Genomic DNA, 10,438 nt, shown 5'->3' with positions numbered 1-10,438 from the left:
CTCTGGTGCAAATTACTGACCTCTGTCATCATTTTAGGTGGGGGAACTTGCACAATCGGTGGCTGACTAAATACTTTTTTGCCCCACTGTAAGTCGTCTTCAGGAATAGTTCTCCAGGCTTCTTGAAGGACCTTCAACGCTCTTCTTTTCAATGTTGGCTCTGTTCTGTTCTCTGTCAGGATGATCCCATCCTGCTTCAATAATGTTGAGGTCTGTGCTCTGGGGAGGCCAATCCATGACTGATAGTTTTCCACAGTGTGTGTGGTTTATTTTCCTTCCTATCCAGGTTTGCTTTTACATTGTCAGTGTGTTTGGGGTCATTGTCATGCTGAAAATTTTGATTCATCACTCAACTCAATTTTATTTATATAGTGCCAAATCACAACAATAGTCATCCTTAGACAGAACTAGGCTCAGGGAAGTCCAGATACTATTAGTCTATTGTTTCCTCAGATGTAGTGTAAGGACATACAGTGCATCATGCTGAGTTATGCCAAGTTTTTGGCTAATAGTTCTATTTTTTTTTTCTTTTCTTTTTTTTTTAACCCTTGTTCGTGCAAAAATACCATTTTAAACATGTCAAACTGTTATATTTGGTGATTTTTTTTGGAAGATTTTACTAAAGAGTAAATTATGTTGTAAATTAGTGCAAAAATGTACAAGTTTCACTGAACGAGTCCATTCTCACACCACACCAATGATTTTACTTGCCACAGATTTACAAGTTTAGACTCCCAAAACATCAAACCCAAATCAAATCATATGTCTGAGGAGCCCTGCAAAACCACATGTGGACTGTTCAAGGAAAGGTGTCCAAGCAAGTGTTCGAGGTTTTATTACATGTTCATAATGACATGACTTTTAGTATAATAAAATTAAAACATCTTTGACATGTATCCATGAATAAAGCAACACCGCAGTGGTTTAATAAAACTCAATGAGAATATTTTTCTGGGGGGCTCAGCAAAGGTTGTAAATTCAATAATTAATTGTTCAGTTATTTGACTTTGTGTGTAGTTTGGTGCCACCAAGTGGTGAGTTTTTTCAACAACATATTTGTTCCATTTTCAATGAGATCTTATCGCATTTATGTTTAACAACTCCCGCCATCCCTTCAATATTCTACATAGAGAAAATGTAATCAAAGGGAAGGTCTTAGATTTTTATATGGAAAATGTAACTAATCGCTTGGATTTCTCAACAGTGACATGTGACCTGCAGATGAAAAAAGTGGTGGAAAAACCATTTTAATCCAATGCAGCTCTCAGACTTAATGGTCCCAGTGTATTGATTGATATTGTATGTTTTTTCTAGGATATATATATTTTTTATATATATATAAAAAAATATATATAGAGGAATCTTTTTATATAGATTTTTTACACACACACACACACACACACACACACACACACACACACACACACACACACACACACACACACACACACACACACACACACACACACACACACACACACACACACACACACACGTATGTCCTGAGATGTCTAGGGCCATCTCAGGCCCATCTCTGGGTGATGTCCTTGAGGCCTGGAGTTGCCCACCCCTGCAGTAACTGCTGGTTGTTCAGTGAGAGGAGCCAAAAACGCATGTTTACAATCCATTTCACTTTTATAGGTCTGTAACAAAGTGAATCCATCTAAACACCACCTGTTTTTGTGTGACTGGACAACACCCCCATTGTTGGGGAAACTGACAAATAACCAGAACAAAGCCTGAAACAAAAGCTCACAACACTGAGTCACAATTTATTTTCTGAGCTTCAGAAAATGTTTTTTGACCTGCAATAAACACCTGCACTCACACATTTTTGGAGATAAAATATCTTAATTTCAGGAGCAGGCCCACACCTCTAAACATGCCCTTTCCGGTTCTTATACGATCCCTCCGTTGTACAAGCTGTTCTCTTTTGAAAAAGTCCAGCGCTGCCCCCTGCTGGATGATCCACAGCTGCCTCCAGGAGCTCTGATAGACTGAGCCAAACACCTGGGCAACTTGACCTTCAACATCTGGAACAACATGAAGGACATGGTCTCCTACACTCCTCTCATTCTGGACCCAAACACTGCTCATCCAGACCTTATCCTGTCTGAAGATCTGAACAGTGAGAGAAGGAGCGAGGCAGCGGCTTCCTGATAATCCAGAGAGGTTTGATTGGTTCTATTCTGTCATGAGCTCTGAGGGCTTTAACTCAGGGACTCACAGCTGGGATGTCGAGGTTGGAGACAGTACAAGCTGGATGCTTGGTGTGGTAGAAGAGTCTATCAAGAGGAAGGGAAACACAGAGTCTGGATTTTGGGGAGTAGTGGGCTGTTTAGGTAAATACTCAACACGCTCACCATCAGCTGGATTCACTGCTCTCTCAGTTCAGAAGAAGCTCCAGAGGATCACAAATCAAAAGGATCAATCAAACAGTAAACACAAATCCATAACGTCTCACCCAATTTCCCAAACATTGTATTGTTGGGTCAAAATGAAGCTCTAAACTCAAAACCATTCACTCTTGCTGAAAAACCAAACTTTGCCCACAGACATCACACACAAGGCCTCAAAAACACACACACTATAACATAGTCTTACACATTGGTGCAATAAATTAAAAACAATATTTCCAAAACTGGCAAGTTACGTTGTTTGTGGTTCTTCCCCTCTAAACCTTTTCACATAATGAACACAAAAGACGCAACCAATGTATCTACAGTGGCACATTTTTATTCATGTACCATACAGTACAACACACACCAAAAACATTATTCCACCTCAGCATCCTGTCTTTGGTCTGAGTCAGGCCAGAAAATCTCATCCACATCACAGGCTATATTGGCCCTGGCCAGGCAGTGGGGGTAAAATCCTCATGCATGCCTGATCCACCCCTGGCATGCATCTACTGATATATCTAGGCAGGCTTCTTCCATGGCCCGTAGGAGGTGAACACGGACATAAGGTTCTCTGTTATACACTTTCCACCACCATGCCGAAAATAACTCCTCTATTGGGTTTAGAAAGGGAGAGTATGCAGGCAGAAAGACATTAGTGTTTTTGGTAAACCAGTAATGAACCAGAGCAGCACGATGGAAGCTGACATTATCCCAAACAACAACTTAGTGAGGCTGCTCTGGCTGTGCTGGTTCCCTGTAGTCCAGCTGGAACATATGTTGTTTTAGACCATCAAGAAAAGCAAGGAGAAGCATAGTGTTATAGGTTCCTAGAATTGCATGGCAGTGGAGTATTCCTCGTTGTTCTGATGGCTGCACACATAGTGACATTCCCTCCACGCTGACCAGGGACATTTACAAGAGCCCGATGGCCAATTATGTTCCCCCACCTCCTCCCGGTGTCCTAGACCACCTCCTCCTCCTCCACCTCTTCCTTTGCATCTCTTTGGATCCATTGCTTAACCAAAGGTTTTTAGTGGGAAGTTTTTGCAGCATGTACAGCATGAATAAGTGCGCTCGCATGCTCTTTTTTGTCAGCATCATAAGATTTGCCACTAACACCAGATGGTGATTGGAAATATATTACCTTCAAACTCTTGTAAAAGTCTTTTGGAGATCTTTTTAGTTTCTGGTAGTTGGCCTCCATCGTCCTCTGTTTTTCCACACCACACCATGAGAATAACCTTGTTCGTAGTTTTTGCTTTTTTTGGAAGAGGCGATCTTTGAATATAGAAATGACCACTTCCTGGTGCGGCTGAGCTACAGCCAGTGCAGTCTTTATGGAATATCCAGCACCTTTGAAATGTCTTTAAAAATGGCTTTTGCAAGACTTTTGATCCTCTTTTGTTTGATATTTAGTGGTTTTTCTTTAACTTGCGCCCAGAGAGACGCTGACTCTTCGGATGGCGACACCTTTGCCTTTCTTGAGGCGCTTGTAATTACGGCATTTATGATCTCTTTAAAGAGCATCTGTTCCTTGGTACATTTTTTGGGCCCTCTGCTACGGAGAGATCAGACTCCAGATCAGCTGACTGTGGCTCCTCCTGATTCAGTTGCTGGGTGCAAGGATGGGGGCAGCACACACAGTGCTCTAATTTCTCCCGTGTACTTGTGCCAGTTTCCCACAAGTACATTTTTGTGAGTTAAAATCTAACAGGCAGAAGGCAAATGCATTTGGCACGATGTTGGTGCAGGCGATTATAAATCCCACTGTTCACACAAACACAAACCCTGAGGCTTCATGCATTAAAGAAATGCACATTTACATTCCATGTGTCAAAAAAGAAACAAAAAACCCCCAACTCAGTTTAAAAATACACAAAAAGCTGAAAAGTGTGTTTTGCTGTGTTAACTCAAGTGCATCAAGATGTAACACTAATATTTTTTTTAATGTACACTAGTATGATAAGACAGTTACCATGGACTGACATGAGTTAAACTTAAACATGAATTATTATTGTTATTATTAATAACAATAATTTACAGAAACCTATTAAATCTTTGTTGTAATGAAAATCAATCAATCAATAATAATTGTCGATAGAACGAAAGTCAAAATGGAATTTCTTTACAGATTTGTCGTCAGCTCTTAAGGATTTAATTATTACATGATTTAAGACTCATCACATTTTTGGTTATGATTTATGATGTATGTATAATAATTTATTATAAAACCTGTATTGGATTAAGTAGCAGAATGTAACTTGTTAATTTGCAAACAAATTAACAATTTCAATTTCAATTTCAAAATTGCAGCGCAGACTTCTTATTCAGCTACTCAGCACCCTTACCGTAATCTCGGTAATAAAGTAGCAACCAAATTCAAGGTGACTTTGGTAATTGCCCTCAACAGACCAGGTTTTCTGACTTGACCCTTCTGGACTACACAGCCGGGGGTATGAAGTACCAGAACCTCCAAGCTTTTGGCCCTTTTTGGCATGTCGTGGCAGGCCGTGGTATGTTGCACTAACGAGTCCATGGTTTGCGGTATTTGTTAGCAATTGCAGTGTTACATCCACTAGGTGGCACCAAAAACCTGCCGTAGTCGTTTAGAATTGCGACATGCCGTAAATCAGCTGTCGCAAAAACAAACAAACAAGAAACGTGGATACTACTTTCTAATCATTAATTAATGTTTTTATTGCTTTTATTATTATTTCAACGTATGTTAATTAGTGGGTAGGTGACCAGTGTCCGGTCATCATGTTCGTGCTGGTGGAAATGGTCGACACCGTGCGAATTCCGCCCTGGAATTTTCACCGGCAACTCAACGAGGCTGTTGCGGAGGAACTGAACAAGAAACTGGCCAACAAGGTGATGGAGACAATTCTAGCAGACTTAGGATCAATTTTCGCCACACAAAACACAAGCTGTACTAACAGTTCATCCAGGGTCATGTTTCCATGGCATCTGGTGACCCTAAACCTTGCTGAGACCCATCCAGGTTATCTGAACTACTCCTGCGGTCAGAGCCTGATCAAAAAAGCCTTTAGATACCCATTACTAGTCTCCTTCAACGGTACAAGCCTTTAAACACTGAAGTTCTTGATAGTTCACCTCATGAGTAGTGCTTTGAGAAGAGATGCAATGTATTGAGGCATCTTCAGTAAGAGAAGACATGGCATTGCCACCTAGACTTGAGATGCAACAATTTTAATAGGGAATTCCATTTACAAACATTTTTAGGATAAGACTGGTCTTTCTTTCGGAAACTGAGCCTCAGTGCTGTAAATAAACCTGCCATCATCAGTTTATACTCTAAATGATTCTGTGAGAAATGTAAATATTTACATGTCTTAAAAAAGTGCACACAGCTCTGAAAAATATTCTTTACTACATTTAATAGTCTTCCTTAAAAATATGTTGCTGCTGTATTTATATTAGCATATAGCAGAGTCCTGATTTATAGACAAGAAAGCATTTATTAGCAAGCACATAATACCAGTATTTGGCAGCTAAAATACTGAACATATATTGTCCTTTTAGCAGAAGTTTGTGTGTTAAATTGTGTAGTGCTGTGCTTACATTAGGTGGTCTATAACGTGGGACTCTGCATCTGCTTGTACGACATCACAAAACTCGAGGACTCCTATATATTCCCAGGAGATGGAGCCTCTCACACCAAAGGTATGACGATCATCATCAAATAGCTGAGACAGCCTTGCTGTAGTTGAGTTAAAGTCATATACTGCTTGTAATACCTCAGACATCAAAGCAAAACTCACCTTTTCCTACTGTTAGTGCACAAACAAGGCAGATGGTGGTGAGTGGTACCTCCTCCTTACCTTCTCTGGTCTTTGTGTCAGTTCATTTCAGGTATGTTGTTTTTCACCCCTTCCTTGATGAGATCCTCGTCGGCAAGATCAAGTACTGCAGTCAGGAGGGAGTTTACGGTAATTTTTGACATCTGCACAGCACCATTTTAACACATGTGTCTGCACGTTTATTCTCCACACCCTCAGAGGAAGGTTAGGGCGGCAACAAACAAGCATTCTCCTTGCTGACTGATATTAGCCTCGAAACCAACCATCAAAATCTCCCAGAGTTCAGGGTGACATCTTTAGAAGTTTTTTTTAACCAGTATTTAAGCTATTAACTGTGCAGTAATGCAGAGACTGTCTACAAATCAACATTTTGGAAACTTTTGCTTAAAAAATATAAATAACTTGTCAGTGTCTCCAGTGCCAGAAGGTGCCACCCTCATGTATGCTTTATTGGTACCCTCCAAATAACTTTCCATTATGGTTAAGACAGTATGGAAGGCACAGCAGGAACCTACAAAATGTCAAACACTGTATCAAAAAATCATAGAAACAGGAGAATACAAAATCAGTCCCACCACATCATTCAAAATCATGGATGAGCTCATCTACCGTGATGTCAAACTTACCGCACAAGACCCTGTTTCAAGTCTACATACCAAACAGCTTTCAGTGGCAGTTACTGGAGTGTTACCACCACGATCACGGGATTTTTTTTGGCTTTAAATATTGGAACAATTAGCACCGTGTGTTGTGAATTTTAGTAAATCAGTTTGGACGCTTGATTTAAATATTCTCCTCCCTATTTTTGTGCCTTTAGAAAGAAGTTCATATGCAAGCGGGTCGGTCGCATCTTATGTGCAGTCTTCTCATTGTGCTGTCTTTGTAAATACTGTATATAAAAAAATCATCATATATGATTTTTGATTAAAATATTTTCTACAAGGTATTTAAAGATGATCGTGAAGCTTTTCTTTAAAGTCTGCTTAAGAAACTTCCTGTGTCCCTACTTTCATCTGCAGCAGGCAATATAAAAGTACCTTTCTAAAGCACTTCTCTGCTTCACAGTGACCATGGGCTTCTTTGATGACATTCTCATCCCACCAGAGTCACTTCAGCAGCCTGCAAAATTGTATCCTGACATATGTTTCTGTGAATTACATAAAGTGCAGTTTTGTTTCCAAATCCCTGTTATTATAATCAAAATGATGTTTAGGTTATTTTCTTAGCTTAAGTGAAGCCTTCCTTAGTTGCCACTTCAGTGATGAAGCCGAGCAAGTTTGGCTTTGGGAGTATGAGACCGATGAGGGTGCCCATGACCTCTACATGGACCAAGGAGAGGAGATCCGTTTCAGGGTGACAGATGAAGTCTTTGTGGATACGTCACCAACAGGCCCGGCCACTGCCGCCTCTGATACAGCGGCACAACCGGGACAGTCAACGGCACCACCGAAAGAAGACGGCGGGGAGAAGAAAGAGGCACCATATACGCTGATTGTAAGAAAATACACTTTCTTATCGTCTTCAATAAACATCATAAAGCTGTGTTTTACTACCGCAATCGGTTTTAAATCAAAAGTCAGATGTGACTGAAGTGCAGTGAAATTGCAGACTTTCAGCTTTTAATTCAAAGCGTTTCACAAAAAAAATTGTATTGGCTGTTTAAGAAATTTATACACAGCCAAGATTTTCTGACGGGAATTGGAAAACTGGTTTTGTGGCCTCACATTTTTGTTGCTTTTCACTGTAATTTGTATATGAGGCCAAAAGAGATGTCAGTGGCAGTGAAAGAAGCAGTCATTAAGCTGAAAATCCCAAATAAAAACATGTCAGAGAAGCACAGCAGAAACCTCAGTAGGAGGCAAATCAAGAACTGACCAGCGTAGCAACCTCAAAAGGCCTGAAAAGACCACAGAAGACAACTAAAGTGTGTGACGATGGAATTAAGAAAAACAACTTCACAACATCTAACCAAGTCGGAAACACTTTTGAGGAGTGTGTACAAGCTAGAGACACTTTCATTAATGGAAATACAGAGAGTTTATAGCAAAGTGCAAACTGCTGGTTACACTCAAGGATAAGAAGGTAAGATTAGATCTCACCTGAAAACATCTAAAAGAGCAACAAGGAGAAATCAAGACGAACTTGACTGACAGATAGAGGAAAGTATGAAGGAGTGATAAGCCACATAATACCGCATTGCCTGTCAAACATGGAAGTGTTGCAGTGGAAATGTTATTGCATATATACATATAGACATACCTGTGTAACTGGTTTACTGGTGTTTATTGATGACGTTACCCATTTTTGAAGCAGCAGGATAAATTGTGAAGTGTAGAGCGCTGAATTCGCTGTTGAGATTCAGACAAATGCCGCAAAACTGGATAATGACCCGAATTAAACTGTAAATTTAACTCAAGAAACGGGAGGTTCTTCGGTGGCTGAGTCAGTCGCCTGACACCCACAAATACAACACAAACAAGCAGCTACTGATTGAGGTAGAGCATCTCAAAGGAGGAGACGGAGCATTTGGCGATGACCACAGGTCTTTCAAGACTTCACAGTCACTGACTACAAAGTGTTTCCATCCAGTTATTAAAAACTATCTCTATTTTTAAATGACAATTAACCAGTTGATCAGTTAATTCTGAGCCTTTGTACATGACGGACTTTGTATAAAAATGTCTGGAGTATTGGGATACATGTACCGGCGTTACGTATTGAAAATACAAAATATGAGTAACTGTATTTTGTTACAGTTACCATTTTAAGAGGTGGTATTCAGAATAAAGTTACTTTGTTGAAAGCGATGGATTACACAGCGGTCTTTTCCTGTTTCATATGTTAGGCTGTGCGCTCTCTATTTTTGGTAATTCCACGCTGGTGAAAACCCCAAAAAACATGCATTAAGAGGCTCCAATGCCTGTGTCTCAATCTCGCGGCCCAGGTCACCTCTACATGCAGCCTGCATTATGACGTGAAGAAATATTTTTTAAAATGATTGTTCAAAAAATCTTTTAATATGAGGGCAACAGGCAGAGTGTTACAGGCATAGCCCTAACGAATGTAGCCTCATGGGCAGTGTAGTCCAGTTGTAAGTAAGCTATTAAGACTCGACTGTACACTGTGTTTGTGTTTTCCTCCGAAACAATAAGTTCTGTTGAAGCAGCCTTTCAACGCTTCTCTCTGTCTCTCGCTAGCAAAGTTGACCCAGACAAGAAAGTAAAGCTAGTTTTTGGTTACGAGCCCGACACGGAGCCCAACACATTAGCCAGAGGTCCCTTTACTACGGTTCGGAGCCGTGGACCTGTTTTATATATGCACGGAATAGTTTTCTATATGAGATCGCTGCAAAATTTGCAGCCTTACCTAATGTCCACCCTACTGTTACTCATTTTGGAATACATTTTAATAGTAACCTTCCCAACACTGGTAACACTTAATGCAATGCTTTCCTTTAACCCCTTGAATTAAAGCTCGCATTATGACTGATCGATATAAAATCCACTGCAGTGATGTTGAGAGGTAAAAACGACAAAAAAGTGCCCAACAAATTATGGCGCTAACAGTAACCGTGTGGTAATTAAGGCGTTGCCTTCATCTGTATGGCTGAAGGAGTCAACCAGGTTTTTCTTACCAAGCTGTCTCTAAATGGACACAAGAAAAGTTTTTTTTTTAAACCATCCTTTTCATCGCTCTAGTGAAAGAAGTAATTACCACTGTGTGACTAAAGTGATCAAGACTTTTGCATCCCTCTGTGTTAGGCAGTGAGATGTGTTGTGTCAGTGTCACAAGCTAAGAAAAAAAAACAATAAGGCAATAGCAGTTTTGTTCTCTAGCTTTTCTGGGGGGAGCACCTTTGGAGCTAGACCTCGTTTCTTATGGTCGTGCTGTTCGGTCTCATGAAAATGATGCTGGGAGCTCGGACATCTAGAGATAGCAAGATAAAACACTTGATTAAAGTAGATATTTCCTATGAACTCCTGACAGGCGTGCTGTTTGCAGTGCAGTAGAAGACCATAAACTTTGCTATCTTTACCTAACCTGACTGATACAGGACATTTACATTAGTGTACAAAGAAGTAAGAGGAAGGTGCAGTACTGATGCGAGACAAATATCATTACATTCACGTCTAAAAATGGGTCACTATTAAAATGTTATGTGTGTGCCATCCATCCATCCATCCATCTTCATCCGCTTTATCCGGGGCCGGGTCG

At 40.3% G+C, this 10,438-nt stretch overlaps 1 protein-coding gene across 1 annotated transcript in view; it reads left to right on the top strand.

The window, feature by feature from the left end:
* The first annotated feature begins 4,994 nt into the window (after positions 1-4,994).
* Positions 4,995-10,438, top strand: part of polr3h (polymerase (RNA) III (DNA directed) polypeptide H) — a 9,571-nt gene continuing 4,127 nt past the window's right edge. Inside the window, exons 1-5 of the mRNA XM_005752246.1 lie at positions 4,995-5,273; positions 5,990-6,086; positions 6,266-6,352; positions 7,289-7,352; positions 7,483-7,717. Coding sequence (XP_005752303.1) covers positions 5,163-5,273; positions 5,990-6,086; positions 6,266-6,352; positions 7,289-7,352; positions 7,483-7,717 — 594 coding nt within the window. The 5' untranslated portion in view covers positions 4,995-5,162. The remainder of the gene's footprint in view (positions 5,274-5,989; positions 6,087-6,265; positions 6,353-7,288; positions 7,353-7,482; positions 7,718-10,438) is intronic.

Source organism: Pundamilia nyererei, unplaced genomic scaffold, assembly GCF_000239375.1.
Source record: "Pundamilia nyererei isolate P.nyererei 1_Seehausen unplaced genomic scaffold, PunNye1.0 scaffold00350, whole genome shotgun sequence".
Lineage (NCBI taxonomy): Eukaryota > Metazoa > Chordata > Actinopteri > Cichliformes > Cichlidae > Pundamilia > Pundamilia nyererei.
Note: the sequence above shows the minus strand (reverse complement) of the source record. Positions and strands in the feature narration are given on the sequence as shown.